We start from the raw sequence: 27,224 nt of genomic DNA, 5'->3' as shown, positions 1-27,224 counted from the left end.
GTAGTCCTAACCAAAGCCTACTGCACATCAAGGAGTTGGTGCCCCACATAACAAATTGATGTCGGCAGGCACAGGCCTGTGCTTCTCTGCACATCACTTGGCCACTGGATAAGCAGAACCAGCTCATCCTAACAGGGAGCCAACAGTTGGCTCCCGCTTGGCCCACAGGGATGAGATAAGCAGTGCTGCTCCCCGGCTACTGACTCATCTTCTCATCAGGGCAGCGAGACAGTAATGTGGATGCCCAGCCGTGACCAGGCTACTGCTGTCGGGAAAGAGCCAAACACCCAATACTTCATTCTTTTCCTAAATCTGTTTCCAGCCTGATGCTTCTGCAGACAGTACCTTGCAGAGTTACTCACAAAGCAGGCATCTTATACTCCCATTCTTCTCTGCGTGTTGCGGTTGGCAGCACAGCAAGCTAACTCTGTTTCTTGTAGTTGTGCCACAGCTGCTGCCACTGGACAGACACACCTGGATCTGGGATTACATTTCCATTTTTATTGAAATACAAAAAGTGCAAACTGTGAAATACAAGATTGGTGCCGATTAGAAGGAAATAAACAATGTGAACAAATACCACTGTGAAACCCCCAGCTCTGCACCTGACAAACGTCAACAGAAAAGAAGGCAGGGAACACCAGCAACAAAAGCAATGACAAATATTTTGCACAGGGGCCCCTGCGTGTGAAACAGGAACCAAACTGGCCATTAGATCTCTGTCAAATTAGCAGATGTTGCCACAAGGCATTCAGATAGCCCCAGCCCCCTCTGCACCACCCACTGTACAACTTGGGTCAGAGAGCGACACGGGGCCATGAAGACAGTGCTAGGTCTTAGCAGAGGGGAATAAGCTAGGTGCTAAAAAGCAGAGGGTTGGAGCAGAACCATTTTTTCACCTCCACAAGGAGAAATGGCTTACTAACTTGAAAGACAAACCAGGGAGGAGACTCTCGGGCAGCTCTACAGAAAGGAAGAAAATGCCAAAGATCAGAAGCCTACCCAGACCCCATCCCCCAGGATCAGTGGGGCCCACACTCTGCCAGCCTGGCTCCTTGTGCAGACGCTGCCCAGGTGTGCAGGCAATGGAAGCCCCAGGCCTCAGCAGATGCAGGTGTGCATGGCTGCCCACTGGCAGAGGCTGTGTGCAGGCCCAGTTCCTTGCTCAAGTCACACAAGGGATATCTCAATAGAAGGTGTTCAGGAGAGCAAAAAGCAGAAGCAAAAGCAGCCCTGGTTACTGTGCCTGCTCCAGGGCCCCCAGCAGCTCCAGCACGAGGAGCAGCAAACAAAAGGGGAAATTTGCACTGGGTCCCTTCCAGGATTTGCAAGCACTTTCCCACCATGAGCAGCAGCAGCTTCCTGAACACCCTCCAGATCTGCTCCCTGCAGGCACTGAACTGGAGCAGGCTGTTATCCCTGCCTGCAGGAGATGCACCAGGCTCCATTTGGCTAAAAAAGGAAATGTTAGGGAATTCACTAAAAAAAGAGGAGGAAAAAAAAAAAGAAACAGCACCTGCTGAACAAACTCGACACAGAACAGAATGAATCATACAATCACTAAGGTTGAAAGTCCTACAAGATCATCCAGTCCAACCATCCACCTGTCACCAACAGTTCTCAGTAAACCATGTCCCTCAACACAGAATCCAAATGTTCCTTGAACACCTCCAGGGTCGGTGACTCCACCACCTCCCTGGGCAGCCCATTCCAGCACCTGACCACTCCTTCAGTGAAGAGGTATTTCCAAATGTCCAGCCTGAATCTCCCCTGGCACAACCCGAGGCCATTCCCTCCAGTCCTATCACTAGTTACATGAGAGGAGAGGCCGACCCCCCGCTCACTACAACCTCCCTTCAAGAAGTTATAGAGAGCAATGAGGTCTCCCTTGAGCTTCCTCTTCTCCAGACTGAACAACCCCAGCTCCCTCAGCCATTCCTCATAAGCCGTATGCTCCAGGGCTTCGTTGCCCTTCTCTGGACAGACTCCAGTTCCTTGATGTATCTCTTGCAGTGAGAGGCCCAAAACTGAACACAGTAGTTAAGATACAGCCTCACCGGTGCTGAATACAGAGGGACAACCACTTCCCTGCTCCTGCTGACAACACTGATTCTGACACAAGCCAGGAAGCCACTGGCCTTCTTGCCTACCTGGGCACACTGCTGGCTCTTGTTCAGCCAAGATATCTGCAGCAATCTCTGCTCTCCCCCTGGAGCACAGCTAAGCTCCCAGCACTGCTCCTGGCTACTGGGCTGGGAATGGCACTTGCTCCTCCAGGGCCTCCCTGCCAAGGGATCTGCAGCTGCATGCAGGGCCCGGGCCTTGTGCCCCAGCACACAAGCACATCCCATCCCAAGTTCCTGGCCTGGAATTCATTTCTCCCTGGAGAAATTAGCTGGGTTTGCCTTTCCTCTAGGGAGATACAAGCATGGCCAGAATCAGCTGCACTGCTCTCTGTACATGCTGAAGCTGGGGAGCAGGGCGCCTGCATGGATGAAGCACTGGATGCAGAGCACTGGGCTCTTTCAGCCTTCTCCCTCCTCACAGCATGCCCAGGAAGCCTCAGCTCCTAAAGCAAACACTGCAGCAAGTGCACCTTTGTCCCCTCTGTCCATCACAGCAGATGACTACTGCACAGCAAATCGGTCCTGCTCACTTACTCCAGCAGAGATCAAATGTGAATTAGGAGCCCAGTATCTTTACCTCCAAAACATTTACTTGGTTACTGCTGTGAATGGTTTAGGCCAAACCAGTATGTATCTCTTGGCCAAACAGGGTAGACTCCTACTCTCAAAGGACAGAGAATAAGTAGTCTTGTAGCCTCCACAGGACAAAGTCCCCTCGTATCTAGAAAGGATCGGGCCCAGCCCTGTCCTAGAACATCTCGCACTCCAACCTTAGCAATGCTCAGTTTCTTGCTCACTATTTCCACCCACAAGCTGGCTTGCCTCCTCCAAGCCAGCTGCTAGACCTGCACTGCCCTGCCAGGCTTCCTGTGTTAACACCCATCCCTGTTCCACAGTGTAGCAGGAATAGCAACTTCCATCATCCCTGCAGCAGATGTCATTTTGATTACAACTGGGGCAACAACTTGCAATCAGGCTAAAATGCTACAAAAAAGTAAATTCTATTTAGCATCCAGTATCTTTTCATAAAATGAGTTCTGTTTGGTCCAAAACATTTGTCCCTGTTGCCAAATACAGCACAAAGCAGGACTGGCCAAGGCATGCAGGGCACAAGAGATAAAGGTATAACACACCAGAGAAATAAGGCTAGAAAGCTGCTCACGAACACCCCATCAGGCCCAGGCTAAGGAGAGGGATCTCTTCTAGCTCTAGGTGACCTGCACACTACAACCTCAAACCAACAGTGAGGCATCAGGGAAGGCATCAGGCACATCCAGCCCTATGCCTGCCTTGCAGACAATCCAATTTCTCCAGGCATGCCCAGAGCATATAGGATGCACCACATGAGGCTTCCATGAGAGGATGGAAGGCAAAGGAACTGAGGAAGAGAGGAGGCAATGCCCTCTGAAGGAATAGCTGTTCCCTCACAGCTTTGGCACAGGAGTGCTCAGCACCTGGGCAGAAACTTGTAAACCAGGCCTGGTACACTACAGAGTGAGGGTTAGCCCCAGTCCCTAGACCTTCCCCTAAGGCCACATTCACTGTTACATTGTGCTAGAGAAAGTTCTGCTCAAACTGAAGAGAAGAAACAACCAAGGCAGTCTGTGTCTGTCAGCACAGATGCACATGCCTGAAGGAGTAGAAGAGGCCTCGTGTTGCTGCGAGAGGGAAAGGCAGCGATCTTCGTACTTTCAGCAGTCCTGTGCCACGTGGGCACTTTCTCCTTGCAATTCAGACTCCCATCTGAGAAAGGACCCCAGCCAGAACCCATGCACAGCCAGGTCTGACACGCACCTACCAAACCAGGCTGGAAATACTGCTGAAGGGACAGAAACACCTGAGCTGGATAACTATAGGAGGAACCTCACCCCAGCAAAAGCTGAAGAGTAGCTGGAGTGGGTGACCCAAGAGGGGCTTGGGCTAAATTGAGCTTCTGTGTGTTGCAGTCTGGCAGGTCTATACAGCCCATGTGCTGTAGAACCCATCCTTCGCTTGCCTGCCAGAAACTTGTGGCTAAAGTGGTGTTTACAAGTACAGGACAAGTACCTGAAGCACAAGGGCTGCCTGCTCCAATCAGTGTTTCAGATGCACCTGGGGAAAGGCAGAATGCACATTCAGTGCAGAAAAATGGCACCTACAGCAAGAACATCTGTGCCACATACCGAGCGAGTCTTGCCCGAGCCCTGACAGCCCAGCTGAAACAAGGAGAGTAAGATGGGGCTGTTGGGAATTTAAACAACAAAAAAAGATCTTTGCTGAGGAAGGGAAGGGACAGGAGGGCAGAAAAACCATATGTGAGGGAAGGAGGAAAGGATGGCTGGTCATCTTATAGGGCAGCAGGCTGGTGATGAGCCCTGGAGAAGCTGCACAGACTGGCAGGTGAGGCAGTACTCCACACAGTTGCTGGGAGACCAGCTCCCATCCCCATCTGGAGCAGCAGGTCTCCAGCTTGCTTACACTTTCACCACCATCTCCACAGCCCTCATTCTGCTCATCACCCAGGAGATCAACAGTCCCTTTGTACTGGAGACAGCTTGGTCACAGCCCCAAGACAAGGTGGGAAGGGTGGGAAGGTGGGCACAGTGTGCTGGTGTGGGCTGGCCGGGAATCAGGCCTCCACATCCTCAAAGAGCTCCTTCTGGTGATCCAGCAGGAACTTGGTAAAGGTATTGATCGGGTTGATGGCTTTTAGGGTGATGGCTACATCTTTGGCCCACAGCAGATTTGGGCCAAACACAACTGCCAGGTTGGTGTTTGTCATCTTGTTTCTGTCACTGTGAGCAGATACCTATGGGGGAAGGAAAGAGAACATCGTGAAATCACAGAATTACAGGGGTTGGAAGGGACCACGAGTGATCACCAAGTCCAAGCCCCCTAAGCAGGCACTCTACAATAGGTCACACAGATAGGCACCCAGATGGGTCTCAAATGTCTCTATAGAAGGAGACTCCACAGCCTCTCTGGGCAACCTGTTCCAGTACTCCCTCACCCTTGCTGAAAAGAAGTTCTTCCACATGTTAGTATAGAATTTCCCATGTTCAAGTTTTAGGTCATTACTCCTTGTCCTATTTCTACGCACCAGTGAGAAGGCCACATCCATTTGCCCCTCCCCTCTCTTTAGACATGCTGCAGAAACAACACAACAGCTGCCCTCTTCCCTTCCCAAAGCCAGAGCTGACAGACTTTCCAGAGCAGATGGAAGGAGGGTGGAAGACGAGCTCAAGACTCACTGCCAGAAGATGGCTAGGGGAAACACACACAACTTGCAGTATCCAGGAAGCAAGAAGCAACATTTTGCCACTTCTCACATCCCACCATGGCTCAGCAACCAGGTCACAATGTAATAGGACCAAGAGCACTGTCAGCCAATATCTCTCCAGATCATTACTAGCTAAAATGATCTTTCTTCTTGCTAGAATAACCTTTCTGCGGCAGCAGAAAGCAGGGTGGACCTGTGACCATTCTTCTAGTCCAATCTTTTGCTCATTCTGCAAAAGATATTTTGCAAAAGGTATTTTGCACCTCCACACTTTCAGCCCCTCTGATACAGACCGCATTGGCTTAATGCCTGCCTGCACCTCCCAGTCATGAGACTCCATTCAGTGGAACATAAGGTAAAGAGAGGCAATTTCTTAGCTTAAGACTCATTTCTTCTCAAAGGAAAAGAGGGAGCAGGCGGTCGAGAAGCTGATGTAAGGCACTGGCAACTGAACTAAAAGACAAACTCCAAGCCTTGGAGCAGCTCACCTGCACCAGAAAGGCTGTCAGGAAACGGAGCACATGGTAGTTTTCTTCTGGCAGATTTTGGAGTGCTTTGCGAACGACATCCACACGATTCACTTCTTCCACACCTAAAAAGCAAGTAAGTCTGTAAGAAATTCTCATCTCTCCATGGAAATGAGGATGAATACCTCAGCACACATCCCATCAAAAGCCCAGTTTGCTCTCTCATAGGGTATTCCATGCAGGACCGTCCCTTCCACAGCCGAGGGTGGTATGGAAGATATCTTTGCCCTTGGCCACTGCAACATTCAGGGAAGAGCATACTCTTGTTACAACTCACTCTGGAAGCTGACAACATGGTTGTAGAGGCCAAAAGTGAGGAGGGGCTCAGGCAGCTCTCTCAAGAAGGTCTTGAGAATCACAGCAGGGAGATGGACATCTTCATACTGCTGGAAATCTACCGGCACACCTGAGAAAGTAATGCAGAGACTCAACTCTCACTGGCCAAAGTAGGATCTCCTCCAGACACAGAATGTGATGTGAAGGTTGGAGCCCAGAACCAGGGAAGCCATAATTTAAAGAACATCGAGAGAGTACTGAAACACCGCGTCTTCTAACGGAGTGGAAAAATGTGTCCCAAAAGCACATGCAATGCCCTGCTGAACCCAGCACTAAATCTTCAGAAAATATGAAAGAGATGACCAGTCATCTTCAGTCCCTTTGGCATAACCAGACAAGCACGGTATGCCCTATCCTGAGAAACAGGGAAATATTCCTGAGAGACAGGAAAAAGGCAGCGAAGGAAACATGAGTGTGAAGGATTAGGCTTTCCACAAATCAGAAGTACTGAACTTCTGTGTCAGATGCTTCTGCCTTGCAACTCGGGTCATATCCTGGCGGGGCTTCACCGAGAGGCCTATCAGAGAAGTTGAGGAGCCCTGCTGGCCTAGCTCCAATGCAGCTCTAGCAGGACAGCAGGAGTCAGAGAACAACAGCGGCTCTGCTGAGTTGGAGCACTTGGAGCACTCACCCATGTTGTATTTTTGCTGGACGTCTCTGACAACCTGTGTGTTTGCTGATCTCCGGAAAATCCCTTCTGTCGCAAGAGCTGTAAGGTGAGAGCACATGGAGAAGACTGGTTATATGGGAGTCTCTAGGAATGCTAGTATTAACAATCATAAATCCACGCTGTGGGGTGTCCAGGCAATTATCAACAAGTTCCTTTTTTTTTTTTTTTTTTTTTTTTTAACAGAACTGAAATTCTTCCTGCCTTCAGCAGCAGGCAAAGGATACAAGCAGCATTTACTACTCTTATACAAGTGACAGGATGGACAACTGAAAGAAAAATGTCTCCCAGCCATGAAACTGTACGACCTCTTCAAGGCTGACCCACTTGGGTCAGGCCTTTACATCTTACCCTTGATTGTTCTGCTGTGTCTGAACTCACTGTGGATTAGAACAGGGTGGAGGAGAGGCCAACAGCATGGAATTAAGAAGGGCCCAGCCTCCCCAAGCACTTACCATGCTCCTGCAAATGAGCAATGGTCTCTCTGACTACCAGGGGAACAGGAGACTGATCAGGGCTCTTCTCCCGGAGACTGTGGGAAGAGACAGAAGGTTACAAATGACTGGTCCTCCCTGCCCTGCACACAGCCCGAGACATGAAGTTGCCTGAAGGTGTAATAACTTTGACTTTGACTAACTTGGGATGACATAGTATCTTGCTAACTATCTCCCTGATTCATCCATTACTCCCATCATGAGAAGTCATTCACTGGAGCAAGACTGGGCTCATTACCACACCACAGGAATATTTCTTTGTCCTCCATAAAAATCACCACACACAGACAGCAGGGCAGTGGGGTTCCCAGAAGGTAAGGCTGCTAGTTACAAAGCAGGTGAAGAGAGTTAAACTGCCTTGGTCTTTTCCCTTGCGGACAAGGGCAGAGAGAAGCTGACACACGACAGAATGATACATAGGATAATTTTATCTACTCCATTTCTGTAAGGGAAAAATAGCCAACACAGTGGTTGTCAGTGATGCTGAGGCATCCACTGCCACTCTCACATTAGACAGTCCATGTACAACTTTGTGGTATGCAGCTGTTCACCCCTCAGCCCACTAACAGGCTCAGGCACACATCACCACAGGGTGATATTCGGAAGCGTGGTGTTGAAGCTGGGGAATGTATTCCCAGATTGCTTCAGAGGATCTGTCTGGCCACACAATCCTGGCTCCTCCTCCTCATTTTCCTGCTGCAAAATCACAGTCAAAGTTAAAAATACCTTCGACACTTAGGCAGTATCACTATCCCCTGCCAGTGTCTGCCTGTGTCACTGTGCAGGAATGAGGGCTGGAAATCAGTACAAGGGTGACTACAAATGATATGGAAAAAAACTAAGAAACAGATCTGCAACGCTACTCAGTAAAAATAGCACAGCCCTAAAGACACCTCAGCCAGCCTCTAACAGACTTCCTTTGTTTAGACAAAGCTTTTAATGGCATAAAGCTGTCCTCATGGTCTTTATTTTGCCCCTCCCTTAATGAGCCCTAACTACAGAAACAATCTCATCCTAATTTAGATAGGATCTAGGTTCTAGCCATGGAATGAAAAGGGTGGTACTGAACTGAGTCAATCAGAGTCTGCATGCAGACAGAGATTCTCAGAAGGATGATTATAGTTTTGTAGTAAGTCCAAACTGCAAAAAAATTTACAGCCGTTTCTGCAGCTGTTCAGCTATAAATACAGTGACCTCAAAACAGATCGATCAGGGCAACAGCAACAAAATTCAGAGATACTCACTGTTGGAGCGAGACTCCAAACTGCTGGTTTTCCAGTGGTGTGTGTGGAGACGTTGGCTTCTGGGGCACTTGTGAAGGTTTCTGGAGGGATCTGAGATATTCATCATACCTGTGGCAAAACACAGGCTAGTAAAAAGCCACTCTACTTCCCAGAAAGAGTACAAACCCAGCACTGTATGTGACCCACTGCTAACACACTGCTAATATCTCCAGCCTAGCACGGTTGATTTCACTTACGCAAATACAGGACAGGCAGGTCTGGAGCAACACAAACTAATATGACTGCCAGAAAAAAAGCAGGGGGAAAGGAAGATACGTATGGAATCATGAGCTGGAGCAGCTGAAGACCACAGTGCAGGTAGGAGGCTAGGACAGCACTGTTTGAGATGACGGACTAAGATTGTGGTGACTTCAGGAAGCCTCAAAGAGGAGCTGAACCGTGCCAAATGAGCAGAGGAGGTGCCTGACACAACAGATACATGCCACACAGTCTAGGTCAGTGTTAACTTCAGTAACTTGCAGAAAGCCCCTCGGGGTTGAATGGGAGAGGCATGATGGGTGCTCTTATGGAGAAGTACTTTTACTTCAAGGGCAGAACTGGGTGCTGGGATCAAAGACACACAAGATAAACAGCAGAGAGAAACAACAGTCTTTATAGCAATTTGTACTGTTCCTTCTAAAACCACTGCCTGGCTGAAATAATCCCTTCCTCCCCTTGCCTTTCATCCAGTAAAATCCCCTCTTAGAGCCCTAAACAAATGGAAGATAAGCAACACTCTTACTTCAGCACTTGACTCGGGATTCCCAACTGTTCCAGCTTTACATACTCCTCCAGTTCACTAAGGAAGTTCACATAAAAAATCTTTCGTCCAAACTTAAAGCTGAAAAACAGGAGACAAGTAGGTATGTGAGGAAATAAGAAATCCAGTATCTGAAAAGCAGATTTCTTACAGGCAAGGAGGGCAGGGGTCTGAAAGAAGCATTGATGAGGTAAAGGGGTAGGCATGGAGTAGCAGAGATGTTGCTCACACAGCTCTCCAACTTATGTATTTTACTTGGAGATGCGAAGACTTTGCAGGTCATGTTAGAAGCCCTAACAGAGGCAGCCTCCCTGGATTTCTCCCTCCTAAGGGAGGAAGTAACTACTTTTCTATTATTTTATGTTCAGATTTCAGCATCAATGCAGTGAGTTAACAGAATCTGTACTAATGCTCTCACTTCGTCTTTTATTCTTAGCAAAATCTACAACACATTATTTCTAATTGGCTGGATAGCAAGGAGCAGCAAACTGTATTTTGTATTTCTTGTGTCTGAATATTTTTGAGCTCAGAAACAAGAGGGGACAGCACAGGGTGTGAGGCTGCAGAGCAGACTTCATAGCCTGCACATACCTTGTGCTTGCCCAGAATGCTCCATTATTCCCCAGCACTGTGAGGTTTGGGTGAGCCTCCCATAGTGCTTCCTACCTGATCAGAGGCTTGAAGAGAATCAGAAGGGTCTTGATGAACATGGTTGGATGCACAATATACAAGGCTTTGATGTTCTTCTTGTACCTGCCAAGAGAAGCTAAGTGAGGATGAACGGTGCTTTAAGAAGGGGACCAACCTTTTCACAAGATTAAGACATTCTAGATGCTCTGTTCCTTTTGCGTTCTGCCTCACCACTCCCCTGTCACCTGTGGCCTCTGCTTTTCCATGCTTCATCCTCATGTCAGGATGCCCAGCAGTCTAAGGGTCCATATTACATTATTCTAAGATTTGCCCAGGAGCAGTGACAAGCCTCACCAGGAAATAACAATTATACCACAGAGCTGACACACTTGCACTGGTTCCTGGTTCTGCTCCTTGCTTGTTGTCCTAAAAAATGCAATTTCAGAAAGAGCTGTGCATTCCACAATTCAGCCTGCAGCAGATAAAAACCCACCTCCACAAGCAGTAGAAACAGGCAATAGTAAGATATGATCACCAAGCTACTTGCGAAAAAGGGGAAGGATCTTCTGTATGAGACTACAGAGCAGCATGCTGCACCTTGCCTGCTGTCCCCGACTCACTTGCGATCAAATTCCCTGTAGGCATCCCGCAGCCAGCTCAGGGATGGCTTGTTCTCACTAGTCAGGCCATGGTGTAGATACACCAGAGTGTAATCACTTTCCACATACTGGTCCAGTGTGAATTTCAGGTACCTGAAAACAGACAGCTCATGAATTCACTTCATACTCTGCCACAAAGAGGCTCTTCCTCCTTTTAGTGTGCCATAACAGAGGACTGCATCCTCAGCAACAGAGGTAAGCTCTTTGCAAGGACATGTTCAGATGAAGATGAGATTCCACATGGATCTGGCCTCAGGAATCCAGTACCTGGAAATTACATTAACAGCAGCCTCTGAAGACCCTACTTACCCCAGCAGTTTCACATGGTCGAGCTGATGACTTGGGGGCATCCGACAGGCACTGAACAAAATGACTTTCCTTCCATATTTGTCATCACCTGCAGATTAAATGTTAGAGGTTACAAGAGTTTCAGAACTATGCTGTGGGCTTGACAGCAAAGGGGAAATGGAACATGGAAAACCACCATAACAAGGCAGAAGTCCAAAATGCCAAAGCTGACAGCAAAGATGAACCAATTTTCAGTGGAGTTGTCATAGGCCTAGGATGAAAGCAAAAACCTGAGCAACAAGGGCCTGGCAAACTGGCAACATGAATAAAGAATAGAGTCCATGCTTCAGCCCTGAAGGAAGAGCAAGGACTAGAAGCCAGGAAGCTTCATGGCATATACAAGTGGAGGCCTGCAATACTCAAAGCATTCAATGCTGCAACACTGCTCCTTGGGGCACTGCTCCTGTCACATGCATGCATAGGGAGGCACAGGAAAACCGCCCCTCACAGAGGTAATAACCATTACACCTCTTCTGCATGCAGTCCCAGGCTAACTGTTCATGGTCTGTGTATTTCTTGCTTCACCTAGAGCTTCATTCTGCACACAGAACAAAGCCACTCCACACCCTGGAAGCCAAGAAATTCCCAGAAACAGGCAGCCCCAGCCACATCCCAGAAAAAAACAAGCATCATCACAAGCCTTTTCTACGGATGGATCAGGTCAGGGTTGCTGGATTCTCCAGGCAGGGCTCAGGGGGAGCTGTGTGCTGCAGAATAAGCTATTGTTCACTGCTTCCTAGATTTTTCCATCCACAATGGTATTTTCCCAAAGAGCTGCAAAGCCTGGTATAACTGAGTGTTCTATGTCAAAAACCTATCAGAAAATAATCCCTATCACATTTAGAGCCAAATAACCTACATAGCAACCTTATCTTAGGAGGGACATTCCCAGCCACCTCTTGAGGCTTCAGAGGCAATGAGCTGAGTTTTCCTCCAAATATGTCTTCATACCACAGCATACTTCTATCAGCAGAGCTCTCCAACTCCATGAACAAAATCCAAGCAGGTAGGCACAGGCAAGCTTAGCAGACATGGTAGGGAAACTGAGAGATTTAGATAAGTAAGAACCAGGTCTGGATATACAGTCTATTGGAAAGTCTGGTTCTCTCCTAAACAGGCACACCATCCAATTCACTTCCATAGAGATGGCCCGCTTTTTTAGCAGCAGTGGAGGCGACATTGTTCCTTTAGTGTGAAGAATTCAAGTGATCCCATCTTTCTGGCTAGTAACCCCGCTGTGCTTTATTGTCAATCGGGAGAAGAGAGCAGTGAAAGAGGTTACTGAGGTTACGATCAAGAATACCCACCTCCCTTTCCATGGCACAACCATCCCATTCAAACCAAAACACAGAAAAGCAGCAAGGATTTCCACTTACGCAGGACAGCCCTGCAGCACATCATTCCTCTTGAAAGTTATCCTTTTCCTCCTGCTGGCTTTACAGCATTCAGAGCATGCAGCTGTTTTTTCACCCTTGCACGGGCTCCAGAAGCCAACTATTGTCCAGCTAGACTTGCCATGCAACAACTGAGATCTCACATTAACAGCAGAACAAACCTGAGGCTTCCAGGAATACTGTCTGTTAGTAAGAGATGACCACTTACTGCTTCAGATAGCAGCCAGAGAACTCACATACACAGGCCGTGACACTAAGAAGCCATTAACCCTGTCTTTTACCTCCATCCTGGCCAGAAGAACAGATTCTCTCTCTTCTTGTTCACCTCCATTTTTCAAGTTCCATTTTCAAGCCACTCACCAGACAACACAAGACAATTTATTGATGCACACAAGCCAGAGCCTCTACAAAGGTTAGGGGCACCTGAGGCAGCACCAGGTACGGACCAGGAAAGGGCTGGTGTAGGCCATCACACTGACATACACATGCGCAGGTAAGGGGCAGTTAGGGAGGACACATGACCCAGAAAGCAGGACTAGGAGAGAGTGATGCAAGGATCATCTGGAACAACCAGATACAGCCACAGCCAGGCCACAAGACCAACATCACATTGCACATCCCACGGTAGCCCACTCTCTGCCTAGCCCAGAGTTTATTGGTAGCTTGCTATGAGCTTCAGGGCTGAATCAAATGCACATAAGCTCTCTAAAATACAAAGATGAAGGCTAAGTGCTGGAGGAGAAGATACCGCACATTTTGACTCTTCGGCTCGTATGGCTTTGTCTAGAAGGCAAAGGATCCTGCCCACACAGAGCACCAAGAAGATGATAGCATCTGAGAACCTGATGAGTTTTACAGCAATGAAAGAAAATGGGAGACAAATCTGTGCAGATTGTAGCTCTTGTGCTGAAGTCAGAACAGGTGCTACCTTCAGTGAACTGAGGCTGTGATTCATATTGAAGGGGATGGTTTGAGGGCCTGCAAAGAGTGAAGGCTTGATCAAGGAAGGCTTCATTGTGAAGAACTACAGCACAGCACCACTTTCGTGTGATGCTGCAGGTGACCACACAGTTCAGCTTCCTGGGCACTGACTCCCAGCCTGGATAAATCACAAATCAGGAACCAAACAGCTTAAGCATCTTTCTCTAGAATGACATAACACTTATGGTGGGGCCTACACAAAGTCCAGAATCTCATCGTTTAAATAGCCTTGGATAAAATGTCTGGGATTGATAACAAAAGAAAAAAGTGACAATCTAGAGAGATGGCATGTTTCTCTTGGATAATTTCCAGGGCCAAGTATACTAAGAGATTACCCACTGTCATTCAGATCACTGAAAAAGGAGTGACCCTAAATGAATTTCTGCATGAGCACTCCATACCCATCACTGAGTTCTGGGTTTCACTTCAGTTTCGTCACACTGAGCTCAGCTTGTCAACAGAGAAATCCTTAAAGTCACTGAATGACAACCCTGTTTTCTCCTGACATAAATCTGATCCGTCTGACTTCTCCAGATATATTGAAATTCAGCTCCTGATCATTGAAGATAAACAATCAGTTGTTGCAATTTATAAGCAAGAATGTAAGGCCCACTCCATGCATTCTTGATTGCCAGAAGAAACTGCCTCCAGGTGGCCTCTGCCTCAGGCCAAACAAATCCTTACTGCATCTGATCTTTCCCAGATGCTCCATCCCTCACACTATTTGTTTGCTCATTTGCAGTATTAATCAATTAACTACCTCTTTTTTTTACTCCTCCTTTGCAATTGCAAGTAGCTAAGGTTTTCTATTGTGCACAACTGTAGACCATGAAGTAATTACTCAGCTTCTCAGGAATAGTTAACAGCTAACCAAAAAAGCAGCAGTTATACACTTTGGTACTCACAGAGCCAAACCATCAAAGCAGGACCATACTTCTAGAAGGAATGAAGACTAAATACTGAAACTAATGTTTCAGATGGCAACCTGTATCAATGCAAACATATCAGGAGAAATTCATATTAAGGTAGCAGCATTGTCCTGAGACAGAACCCTATATTAAACATATCTGTACAGCCAAAATGGAAAATAAAACACTTGACTTGCAAACCTTACTTTGTACTTTTAAGTGCTTCTCCTGAAAATTACCAGTCAGCCTTTCTGCCACAGTCTGATGTTATCAGCTTAGCCAGCAATAGAACTGCAGTCTGGGGACCCAGTTCATTCATCAGGTACTCTCAGTCAAGCATCCACCTTGATGGAAGATTCAAATGACAATAAACTGGTACTTCAATACTGAGAGAATGCAGACAGATCAAATCTGACACCAAAGCTAGTGCTATCAGAAAAACAACAAATGGGCAGTTTGGGGCTGAGGAAGGGACATCGCTGCAGAAATCTGGAACACCACTCCAAGTTTCACAAAGCTTAGGATGCTTCAGAGCCACTGTCAGTTTAAAACAACAACAACAACAACAACAACCACCTTCTCTAATATAATTTCAAGTCTCTGCTGAACACAGCTGAGCAGTGTCTAAGCATCATCAGTAGATTTCTTTTTTTATATCTGTTGAACTCCACACAGGATTCAACCTCACAAGAAAAGAAAGAAGCCCAAAGTGGCAGTATTTTAATACATAGTATCTTCCACCTCGACATTCCCAATATTTAGACACTGCCAGAATTATAAAGCCTCTTCAAGTGACTTAACTGATATAAAACAAAACCCTAAAGAATCAGATTAGAGAATGCAAAATTGGAGGATGTCTCCAACAGAATACAGCAAACAGGGGAGAAGCATCCATATAACGAGGTGATGAGGATCAGCATTTCCATGGACTGCACAAAAGTTCTGGCTTGCTGTTCAGAAACAGCAGAAAGAATTTCACACCAGAAGAGAATTTCATCTGCACTGAGGAGTGTGAAAGCACTGGCAGCCAAATTCTTAAGGCTTGGGATTGAAGTCCAGAATAAGAACAAATGCTCAGCAAGAACAAAGTAGTTTAGCACAGCTTCAGGCTAGAATGAGGCACAAGTTACCAAAATACAACATCTCTGCAGCCAAATGCAGAAGAAATTGATAACAGTAACTTTCATCTGGAGAATCCAATTGTAACACCAGCTGCATAATAGGTGAATGCAGCAGCAGGTCTAACAAAGGGAGAGGAAGCAATCCTAGGATGAACTTCTAGAGCACACATGACAACAGGGTAAGCATTCAAACTGAGCAGGACCAGCAGGCCACCACCAGAAGAGGAACAGAATTGACACAGAGTCCGGAGAGCCCCAAAGCACCACAGGGAAAGCCCACAGGTCAAAGTTGGCTCAGATGATTCCGCTGTGCCTCAGGCAGAGGTGCAGTCCTCAGAGAACAATTTGGTGCAGCCTTTGGACTCCTGAAAAGTTGCCAGCGCGGCCTGAGGCTGAGCAAAGTTTGGGCTCCCTTGAGATAACCCAGCTACAGGCCACAGTCATGCTAAAGGAATACCAGGATCTACAGTATCACAAAAAATCTACCTACCTGGTTGGGCCCCATCAAGTGCACCCTGGTCTGGAGGAACAGAAACAAAGTTATAGCAAGCCAAGTTTTGCACTCTTTCCCACAAAGTAATCTTGAGTATGAAGTCGCAGTATCTAGTGAGACTGCCACTGAGATGCATTCACTTGCTGTCCTGCAGCAGTTAAACCCCTTCCACTTTATCTTTTCTACAAGCTCCTCTCTCTTCAGAGCAACCACAGGTACGAAGTAGAGGTGCTTACTGTCTTCCATGACAGCTGGGTGTCTTTCTTCAGATTGCAACAAATTCATTATAACCACAATCCAGTTTCTGGACCTTGTAAGCTATAGTTACACTCCCTTCACCAAGAAGATGGCAACTGCTGTACTGCTACTTTTAAAAGGGTTTAATGCAACTAATTCTGTCACTCAAGGTCCTTCAAAGAGCCACAGAAGTGTGTACAGCGGATGGCATCACACTGAATAAATAACCAATTATAATACACCTAACAGCCTGTTTGGAAAGAAGCCCAAATTCACTAATTCACTAATAAGAATATGAGGACAGTTTAGACCTACAACACAGCTTTCAAAGCAAATCTTTTTATTAGATTCTGAATTAAAAAAAAAAAAAAAGAAAAAAAGAAATTGCCTATTAGAGGTGAAAAAGTGGTTTCTTTGGAAAGGGAAAAAGCTATGAAAGTGTTTATTGCCATCCCTGCACTCCTTCCATCACCAGCTACATACACTCTACAAACCCAAATGGAACTGTTGACATAGAAGGATGAGCTGAACAGAGCCCTAAAGAGAAATACTTTGTTCCATTGATCTCCCTTAGAAACTTAAGATTCTCTTAGAAATTCTGCTCCCATGATCTCACATCTCAAAACATGGAGCAAAAACTTTGCTTTCTTTACATGGGCCCAATTCTACGGAAGCAACACATCATTCTGTATCATATGATACTCTTTAAAAAGTTAAAGCCATAAGCTACAACCAAATACAGCAGAACTGCCAGTATCCTGTGCTAACGGAGCCAACAAGAATGCATCATACTGGAATGGAAAGGATCCTTAGTTAGTAGGGCCCTTTGCTCACTACACCGGCCACCAAAACAATGCTGCAACAAACTTCTGACATCATCTTTGTCTGCAACTTCTGCCATTGCCTGCTTAGTGCAACAGTAGCTACTGTGACCTAAGTTTAGATCTCCCCAGGTCATTCACCAACAGTGACAGCAAATGATCAGCACTAGTTACAACTTCAGTACCTGCAGCCAACAGCCAGCTACAATGGTTTTCAGGTAGGTTTGGTATCACGCACCAAGAAAGACATCCTCTGCAGCCTCGTAACATTCAAGAAGGTGCACTCCTTGCACATCACCTTGCTTCCCCACCTCAATAGCAGGTCTTACTACACACTAGCATCAAGCTTTCTCTGCATGGACACAGTCCTATGGTTACCAATTGAACGGTGTGAGGAAGCAGATTCCCCACAAGCCTAGCAAATACATGCTCTAAGCTTCCGTAAGGCCTTGAGGTTATCAGGTAGAGACTATGCAGCTGATAGCAATGGCCGGTCTCCTGACAACTGCTACATCATCTCCAGCTCCAGACCACCAGAAAATTCATCTGCCACCTCCATGTTAAGCTCCAGTCTTCCTTTTGCAAAAGGAAGAAAACAGTTCTTGTGGAAAAATGGGAATCCTGATGAATCTCATACAGGTTTGCCTATTGACTGCAGAGGTGGCAGAGCAGTACTTCTGACTGGGCGGAAGAACAAGGAAGGAATGTGTTAGAAGAGAACAATCAAGAGACATGCTCTTCCCACACATCCCAGATTTCAAGTAGGAACACCTTCAGACTGATATTAACTATCTGCCATATTTCTGCAATTCAGCCTCTGCTGAAATTTGAAGCCGAGTTTACATCACACGAGTTTGCCTCAGTCTTAAACAGATGGAAGCAGAACCTCTGCCATAGCAGAATTTGCATTAGGAAACAAAAACTCTGAACAGAAGCTTGGGATAGCTCATCAACAGCCTTCAACCAAAAGCCTGTGCTTCCTCCAAACGCTGTGTGATGTAAGGAAAAAACCACACTTTGCAGAAGTGGTTTGTGCAGTGAAACCCAGCCACCTCCACTCCAACTTTTAGCCACATGCAAAGACAAATTTATCCGCTTGCAAAAAGGGCAACTCAAAATCAACAAGAGCACAACACATGCAGTCCTCTCCACGGCCTCCCTAAAATGCTCCAGAAACAGACACCTGAAGGCTGAAGTCTGTAAGGACAGGCAAAGAGTACCAACTCTTTCTTTCAGAAAAGCACGATATCCCAGAACCAACAGAAGCTTTCCCAAAACTAAAATATTCATAGATTCATAACTGTCATTGCAATCCCTTGGAACCATAGTCTGGAAGCCTCTTGCTCTGTCTTCCTGTGACACACCACCTCTAGGGACAGCAATACCATACCAGCAACTTCCAGGGCAACAAACAGCCTTTTCCAAGGAAGATCCCAGCCCCCAAGAAGAGACAGGAGCACAGAGCACAAAGGGACCTTCCATGGAACTGCTGCACTATTTTGAAGCACAGAAAAAAAAAAAAAAAAAAAACCACCACATTTTTCTGGCAAACCTCGCAAAATGTTTATGAGCCATTTTCTTCCCCTTAAGGCCAGATAGTTATGATATTCACATGCAGCATGACTTGCACTGAGTCATAAATTAAAGTCAGATAGAAAATGAGTGGGTTCAAAACAGTATTTTTGTATTGTTTATGAACGTTGTGCATCATCCTGCAATAAGCAATTACTGCTCTGACCACGCAGGATAACCCTGGGGTCTCAGCCTGGGGATGGGAACCAGCCTTCTGCTCTTGTCTCAAAATAGCATCAGCACCCAGAATACATTTCAGGGAAAGCACAAACAGAATTAGCCATAAGCTTTCTACTCTACAGTGCAAAACAGGGAAGGACACAGAAGAGAAGGCTAATAAAAAACCAGAATGGATAAAACTACCCTTCAGCTGCTGCTGTTTGCCAATATTTACAAGAAAGCTGGGGTGGAGCCACCTGGTTCCACAGCAAATGTTCACTGCAGCTAAAAGTGCTGACAAGCACAACTTGTCAGTACAGCTAGATCCAAACTGTTCCATTTCAATCCTCCAGTGTGATTTTTTACTCCTCAGCTACTTTTGAACGGATTTTTCCAGATTTTCCCAGATTGCTCACTTCCAGTGACAGCCCAAAGAACATTAACAGTTCAGAGAATCAGACAGCATAATGTTACTAATTATTGACCAAGAAAACTGAACAAACTGCTTCACCTCAGAACCCAGATTACGATTCCAGACCCTTTGATCCACTTTGTAGTTTCCACTTCCAGGAGATGAGACAGCAGAGTCTCACAAACCAGGGGCCAGCAAATCCCCTACCCAGAGCTGTTTCTTTACTTAAGTAAGGCACTGCACCACATTTTGTGGGGAAAACTATCATGCATTTTCAAATAAATTAGCTCCGGTGAAAAGCCCCTAACAGCCAACAACTGACGGCTCTTTGAGATGCTGCTGTGCTATATAGAGACACAAAGCCAGAGAAACACTAGAAACACAAATTCAAACCACAGTGAAGAGGGCTCCTTCAGAAAGCAAGCACACCTCCCAGGCAGCCACCACAGCTCCCTGACCTCCTTCCAGGAGGTGAGGAAATTCTTTGTGCACTGCGCTAGACATCTGTGACAAATGGCTGCTTTCCAACAGCGCTGAGATGCATCTCCCTCGCAGTGACACTCCATTCACAGCGCTTGTACAACAACCACTGCGTTACCTCAGAACAGAAATCCCACAGAAAGACTGGTGCTCATATCAAGAGACAGCCCTCAAAGTGTATCCTTCTCTGAGCTGATGACATTCCAGTCTTATCAACGTCTGTGATCTAAGCACTCCTGCTAAGCTCTTTGGTTTTGTCTGGGGTGAACAACAGTATTATTTAACTCACTAGCTCCCAGAGTTCAGAAACGGTTTCTTCTATCATTATGTTCCAGCCACTACCAGTGAAATGGCAGGAGTCCACACATCTGTTCCTTTCCAATTTCAGCAGCAGGAAGATTTGTGCAGATTCATATTGACTCCAGTCCTGAAAAGCCAGCCCATGGAAAGGGTTACTAACATATCTGCAAATCAAAGCACTTGTAGAAAAACTGGAAGACACAATGGCTCCAACACTAAATGCCTGTCATTCAGCAACAAAGACACAGAGGGAGACAAAGAAGGGTGAGGTTTTAAGTTGGCCATTACCCTTTGTAACATGAGAGGACAATAGAAAGAAACCTCATTCTAATGACAGCTCAAGACTGATATCCAGACAACACGTGCCAAGGTAAGCTGCCCACAAACATTTCCCCTCTGATCAAGCCCTTCTGCAGAACAACCTTTGATCAGGAAGACTCCAGCTTGTGCCTCTGCTTCTCTGCAAATTCATATTTCGGGCAAGAACCAAGGTACAGAGAAATAGCAAGGGAAAGGGGATGATGTGGCTGCAGTTGGTCAAGTAGGAAGTGTGTCAAGTCCCAACAGGTTAAAAAGGCTTTTTTTCTTAAACAAGGAATGAAAGACAAACTAGAATGACCCTTCTCTCAGACTTACCGTAGCAAACTGAAAACTATCTCCAGCTGTCTTTCTCATGGAGGCCCCAGTAGGAAACCACCGAGAGTTCATGCAATTAAAGTAATACTGGTAAGACAACCATACAGAAGAAATCAGAATGCTTGTGACTCTGAATGATCACCTCTTTACTTCCAGTGGGCTTTGGGCCTCTTCTCCATTTTTCAGCTCTCTAAAATATGCCATGTATGGACAGGATGGCAAGCTCTGGCCATTCAGATACAGTAGAGCTTCCAGACCTACTCAGTCAGCTGAGGAAGCTCACAACTGTGCTGCATAACCAGGTAGTTTGGGCAACACTATCATATAGAATCCACATCCTGTGCTCAAGGCCACACCTAAAACAATTCAACAAAAGCAACCAAGTCCCACTAATAATATAATCAAGACAACAACAGTCAAGAAAGAATGCAAGTTTAACCAAGGTCAATGGAAAATTAAAACTTATTGCAAACAGTCAAGAAGTTCAGTGCTTCTTTTCTTTATGATGCCAGCTGTCATTGCCACGTGGACATGGCAGATGCTCCCACCACTGTATCAGAAAAGAGCCTTCCTCAGCCCAGCTGCAAAGATATCAAAGGAGAAAACAGAAAAAAGGCCATTACCTGCTACTTCCACAATGTGGTGCCTGGCGATATCATAGTAGGGATCATCCCACCGCAGGTGAGTGACAGCCTCAGGGGAGCCTTTGGAGTCTTCTGCACAAAACATATGGAATAACCACTTAAAAAAATGGATCTGGATATCTGAGCTAGTTTCCCTGACCTTCTTTGGCAACAGTTCACTGCGCAGTAATTGAATGGATTCATACAGGCTTTTAAAGCCCAGTTTTCCAGACCTATCTCCCACATGGAAGTTCAAGACTCTTCCACTCAGACAGATCAAACTATCCTGTAAGAGTCAACAAGAGAGGATATTTCAGGCTTTACAGTGTGTCTATGCTGCCACCACTAAACTACAGTTGGTGCCATAACTAAGAAGAACATATTTACATCACCTGGCTTTGAACTTTTAGTGTTGTTCAATGGAAGAGTTAATCCACTTGGGTGTGGTGCAACAGAAATGCACCTATAAAGCTTTTATGAGAAGCTGGGACTTTCTACATATGTAGATATGACCACAATGCTGCAGGAGAAACAGCTCTAATTTGGCCTAAACCCAGACCCCAAACAAGAAGGATACTGACCTGATTTGGGAAAAGCAGGGTCTTCATCTGCAGGCCAGTTCTTATCATCTATGGAGGCCAGTTTGAGCTGGCTGAGGGACTGGTTGGTATCATCCAAGTTCAGGTCATCCTGAAGCTCTGAGAGTGGATCTGCAGCCATGGTCTCCAAGTATTGCAGTTTATTTTGCAGCGTCTAGAACAAGATCTGCAGAAATCACTAGGTGAGACACAGAAATCATAGTTTCCATCCCCAAAAAACTCTCCTCACTGATTTTTCCCAAAGCCTGCTTTATCTTTACCTATCCAGAGGCCACGTTCCCCTCCCCCTCTTCCTCCTCCAAGCCAGGAGCGCTGACATATGTCAGATTCTTTTGTGTCAGTTGCTATCAAAAGCACATCAGGAGCCTACACCAACCCTCTCAGTGAGGCTGTTTGACCACAGCTGTTTCTAAATTAGTTTCTCTCCTCAAACCAGAGCAGCAGCAAGAGGAAGGCTACAGGCTATGCCAGCCCCTGCCCAATACACTCACTGCAGCTAAGAGCTCCCCTCCCTCTGACGAGCTGGCAGATAGCCCAGCTGTTTCCATAGCTGGCCCAGTGCTGGAAGCTTTCCCAGGAATCACCCCCCTTCTCCCCATGAGGGAGGGTCAGAGCTCTCATCAACACCAAAGCTGGTGCTTCAATGTGCTGGGATCTGCTCATAGAAGCAAACAGCTCAGAGCTTCTTAAAGCAGGATTCTGTAGGCTAGTAAAACAGAGAGAACAATGCACATAAAACCCTAATCTCCTTTCAGCATCACCCAGCAAATACTTCTGCTGAAGAATTGCAAAACTACAGAAATCATTCCTTCAATATAAAGCCCTATTGCTAGAATGAGTATTTTTCACCAATACTGCCATACTACTAAGGATAACAAGGAGTTAAGCGTGTCCAAGAAACAAACCACTGTGTTTGCTCTTGCAAATATTTCTCACCCTTACTTGAAGCAGCAGTTTGTCAAACCCAGAAGTGAGGTAGCACAACAAAGGCACCTCCTAAGGGCACTGATCCTCAGGGAAGACCCCCAGGAAACAACTGTCATCCATTAGTGTCAGTCTGCTGGAAACAAGCAAGGAAACTCAGGACAGGACAGATATGCTGACCTGGACTGCTTAAACAGACATAAGTCAGCATCACCACATGGACAGTAATTCAACAGCCAACAGGCAGTAAGCCAAGAGGAACTGTAGAAACACAAAATGACACCTTGCATCAGCAAGATTCCCTGTAACACTGCTGCTCTGACAGGCTTGTGCTTGTTTTGCCTTACAAGGGGAGCAAAGAGCTAAAAGATGATCTGAGGAGGCACACTGCCTTTGTGTGGAAATAAGATAATCACAGTAAAGCTATTTCCTTTAGCAGAATGAAGGGAGCAACTATATATTGCATCTTCCATCCCTAGAGCTTGACTGTGTGTATCCATCCAGGGAAAATAATCAAGCCCTGAGGACATGACCTGCAAGAGACCAAGCACTGGAAGGTGTCACAGCCATGTTCAGGGCAACACTGAAGACCAAGCTTGGTGTATTTTGAGAGAAAAGGAAATGGAACAGTTACCATCTGTTCCCTCCCCCTAGATTACTACAAAAGCTTACCTCTTGTCATCCCTTATCTCTTACCCACCAGTTTACAACCAGTTTTCACTTCTCTGAGGCTCCCAGAGGGCAAGGGCTAAGCAAATGAAATTAGATTCCCGAAATATGAAAGAGCAAGATGCATCTGGGCAGCAGATAGTCAAGGCAGCATGGCAAACACGCAGGGTCTGACCAGCGCAGCTAAGCAGAGGCCCAAGCAAGGCCATTCCCTGCCCTCTCACAAGGACCAAGAGCTGCCTGACCTCGCTGCTCCCAGAGGTTCTGGCACGAGCTCATGGTTCAGAAGAACCTGATCCCAGAGGAGCAGAGAGCAAGAAATCAGGTTCTTCTGAACCATGAGCTCATGCCAGAACCACGCAGCAACGAGGCCAAATGACAAGCAACTCCCCACCCCTAGCAACTGCTCTGATTTCTATGGTAACACCAGGCACCGATTCCTATGACTCAGTGAGCTGAAAGCATTCCCGCTGCAGCTCAGCAGCCCCACCGCCCAGCCCTGGGCAGGGCTTTCAGGGCACACAAAGCGTAGGCAGCTCCCAAGCACTCCTCACTCCAGTGGGCAGAGGCCTCACCTACCTTCAGCTGCTACCATGCGCTGACCCAGGGACATGCCTTCTACACCAAGCTCTTGAGGATGCCCTGTACAACAGTGTCCCCTCAGCAGTCTTGATGCTCTCAAGGACCAAATCCAAACCTTCCTACAGAAGAGCGATAGTACTGCCACAGGGCCAGCAGGACACCAAGTTTCCCTACTTCTCACTACAAGGACCACAACTTGGCTCCAGAGTCAACTGGCAGCACATCGTCAGAGCCATAAATGTTGGTTATTTGACAGCACTGGCAGAATTCCCCTTTGGCACGCTCCTAGAATTAATGCTAGTGTGGCACCATGAGGAAGAAGGAGGTCACCAGTAGGATGTCTACAGTTCCACACTGCAGAAACCAGTGGGTATGCTTGTGGCCAAACCTGCCTTCCCCCTTGGAAGTCAGAACAGGCTCCCCAGGTATCTCCTTGCACTGTTCACTAGTAGGTAGGCAGCTCTGTTTCTCAACTCTAGGTTAGTGCCTCATGGCAGTTAATGGCAGGAGAACCCAGAGAAGACCTCTTAGATTTCAGGTTCTGCTTGTGAAGCAGACCGTAGGTCCCAGAGAGCTTCAGAGGGCTTTCTGCAGAATTTCCCCTGCCTTTTCCCACCGATGCAAAAGACAGAAGCACGAAATCTCTCACATCATAGCAATTCAGAAAAACATAATGCTCAAAATGTCCAGGAACTGGTGGGCACTGAGAAGGAGAGCCGGAAGTGAAAGCAGGGAGGTAAGAAACTAAACGTGGAACTGAAACCAGGACAGCTCTAATGCTAAGGTCCTCACAAGTCTACACACTTCATTTTCTGAATGACTGCACATGATTTTTTCCATCTCCTCAAAACGAGCCATAAGCAGGACCTGCCACTGACTGGGACATCCATCCTGCATCAGTGCATCATCACAAGGGTGAAACGACTGTCAGAGAACAGCACATCACCAGACATAACACAATCTAAGAACATCACATTCAGTGGATAATTACCATGACGAGATGCAAACCATACACCTGCACGGCCAATCACAACGCAAGGACAATTACGTTCCCAGATTTAAAAAGTTAAAAGCCTACTTAAACATTTCAAACAAAAGAATCACACTTGGAACCAGAAGCATTTCTCTAAAGAGCCAACTGCTCCCATTCCTCCCAAGCACTTTCTGCTCCTCTCTGAGCGCTCTCAGCATTTGCCAAGCCACGTGCTTTGCTCTCCAGCCAAAAAAAAAATACTCTTTTGCTAGCAGAGATGCGGTGCAGAACAGCACGTTCCGCAGGAAGGAAACCCTCTACAACACAACCTCCACACAAATTCTGAGCGGGGAACCCCTCAGACAAAACTCTGTCCCTGCTGCCACCCTCAACTCCCGCCGGTTTCACTTAAATCGCAGAAACTTCTGTTTTTCCGCACACTTCAACCAGATTCCTGCACCGCGTTGCAGCCTTCACAGCAAACACAGCTCACATGGCAACGCACGGCAGGAAGGAAAGCAGCAGAAGTAACAACTCTTACCAGGTACAGCCCGCGGGAGGGCTCCTCTCCCCGTTAGTGGCTCAGCAGCACACCTCGGACGTTCCCGGCCTCCACACGTAAAGCCCCGGGACGATTCTCCCCGAACACACGGCCACGCAAGGAGCCCGGCCCAGGCGCCCAAGCGGGGCCGCTTCCCGCCCGGCCCTCCGGCACCTCCCCCTCCCCAGCAGCCCAGCCCGGCCCGGCCCGGCCCGGCCGGGCCCCGCAGCCTCCCCGCACAAGACGGGCCCGCTAACACCCGGCCTCGGGGCTCGGCGCTCTGTGCCCAGCCGCGTCGCCCGCCCCCTCCGCCGCCGGTACCTGCCGTCTCCTCTCGGCCCGGCCCGCCCGCCCGCCAGGCCCCTCCGGCATCCGCCTCCCGCCGGAAGCGCTCGCTGCCCGTCGCCGGGGAAACGCCGCTCCGCCCTCGCGGGACGCCGTCCGGCCGCGCCCGTCGCCGCCTCGCACCGTTCCGGCAACGCGGAGGGCCGCGGGCCCGGCCTCGAACCCTTGGCGCCTCCTGTCTGCGCGGCGCTGGCGGGACGGCGGGGTGCGTGGGCCCGGCGCTGCCGGCCGAGGCCCGCGGCTGGCGGAGGTGAGCGGCGCGGCGCCCCGTCGAGGAGGCCGGGCGCCAAACACTGCCGGGAAAGGAAAGTGCTTCTCCCAGACGTGAGCCAAAGTGGCGAGGACTGACAGTGAGCGCCAAACGGCCATCTCAAACGTCCACACCAGCGGCAGGTGCAGGGAACAGCTGGACAAGGGTGTGGGTAATGGATCCACAGCAGAAAAAGTGGAGATGGGGCAAAAAGAGGTGCATTCAGACCTGGATCTGTCGTTATCCTCAAGTGGGGTTCAACTCGGTGCTTGCATGGGCATGTGGGCCAGTGGTGCCATAACAGCATCACTATTTCACACAGTTCACGGGAGGTTCAAGGGAAGTTCACGCAGAAGGAGCCCCAGCAGCCCAGTCCTGAAGAACAAAATGTAGACACTTGCAGGAAAGAAAGCAGCACTTCTAAAGTCTCTAAATTGGCATCCAGAGAGCATGGAAAGAAGGGCCCACTGGAGGAGGCTGTGGAACAGCAGAGCTATAGGGAGCTGGCAGAAGGTCCTTCTGGCAGCCCAAACCCACTGCCAAAAGCTCTGTCCCAGAAGGAGGAGGTGATGAAGCGCAGGTACCGCTGCAGGGAGTGTGGCAAAGCCTTCCTGCGGCTCTGCCACCTCAAGAAGCACCGCTTTGTCCATGCTGAACACAAGCCCTTCCTGTGCACAGAGTGTAGAAAAAGTTACAGCTCATAGGAGAGCTTCAAGGCTCCCCTCATCCCAAGGGATGCCAGTGTGCCATTTGTAGATGCTGCCTGGCCAACCCTGGTTCATTGCACAACCATATGCATCTGCACACAGGCAAGCGGCCTTACACTTGTCCTCAGAACTTCTGACAGCAGAACAACCTGCGTGAGCACCTCCAGTTGCACAGTTAAGTGGTCGTGAGAAAAACACTGTTGCATAAATGATTCTCCTAATGCTTGATCTGACTATGTAGGTGCAGGCCTGCGCTATGCTGCACGTAGTGGACTAAGCCTAAGGAGCCCATAGGTGGCTCCTCCTGGGCACCTCATGATGTTGCCACCACCGTGTCCCTGTCTTCATCATAGAAGCAGCATGTTCTTATGTGAACGTCCTTTTGTTTGACGATAAAAATGATGAATA

At 47.6% G+C, this 27,224-nt stretch overlaps 1 protein-coding gene across 6 annotated transcripts; it reads right to left on the bottom strand.

Moving 5' to 3' along the window:
* Positions 1 to 481: 481 nt before the first annotated feature.
* ARHGAP1 (Rho GTPase activating protein 1) lies at positions 482 to 25,919 on the bottom strand. 6 transcript variants are annotated; one of them, XM_048949418.1, is made up of 14 exons: positions 25,515 to 25,676; positions 21,808 to 21,991; positions 21,227 to 21,319; positions 15,984 to 16,013; positions 11,051 to 11,138; positions 10,703 to 10,834; positions 10,119 to 10,205; positions 9,435 to 9,533; positions 8,654 to 8,761; positions 7,371 to 7,447; positions 6,880 to 6,957; positions 6,190 to 6,318; positions 5,874 to 5,977; positions 482 to 4,914 (listed from the first exon to the last, which is right to left on the bottom strand). In XM_048949418.1, exons 2-14 carry the CDS (start codon positions 21,944 to 21,946, stop codon positions 4,735 to 4,737), a joined length of 1,344 nt encoding a protein of 447 aa, XP_048805375.1. In that variant the 5' UTR covers positions 21,947 to 21,991; positions 25,515 to 25,676; the 3' UTR covers positions 482 to 4,734. The 6 variants fall into 6 exon arrangements, with proteins under 6 accessions (XP_048805375.1, XP_048805370.1, XP_048805372.1 ...); XM_048949413.1 differs by lacking the exons at positions 15,984 to 16,013; positions 25,515 to 25,676 and adding an exon at positions 25,836 to 25,919; XM_048949415.1 differs by lacking the exons at positions 15,984 to 16,013; positions 25,515 to 25,676 and adding an exon at positions 25,836 to 25,878 and having other exon boundaries at positions 21,808 to 21,979.
* Between the last annotated feature and the right edge of the window lie 1,305 nt (positions 25,920 to 27,224).

The sequence above is a fragment of the Lagopus muta genome, chromosome 6 (genome assembly GCF_023343835.1).
Source record: "Lagopus muta isolate bLagMut1 chromosome 6, bLagMut1 primary, whole genome shotgun sequence".
Classification (NCBI taxonomy): Eukaryota; Metazoa; Chordata; class Aves; order Galliformes; family Phasianidae; genus Lagopus; species Lagopus muta.
This window is presented reverse-complemented; position numbering and strand designations above follow the sequence as displayed.

Bases quoted from the DNA above. Each gene is read 5' to 3' on its own strand.
- ARHGAP1 (XM_048949418.1), bottom strand. From the start codon at position 21,946: ATGGCTGCAGATCCACTCTCAGAGCTTCAGGATGACCTGAACTTGGAT. The intron at 21,320-21,807 runs GTCAGTATCCTT...TGTTTTGTGCAG, and splicing joins CCCTGCTTTTCCCAAATCAG to AAGACTCCAAAGGCTCCCCT. The intron at 10,835-11,050 runs GTAAGTAGGGTC...GTCTGTTTTCAG, and splicing joins GACCATGTGAAACTGCTGGG to GTACCTGAAATTCACACTGG.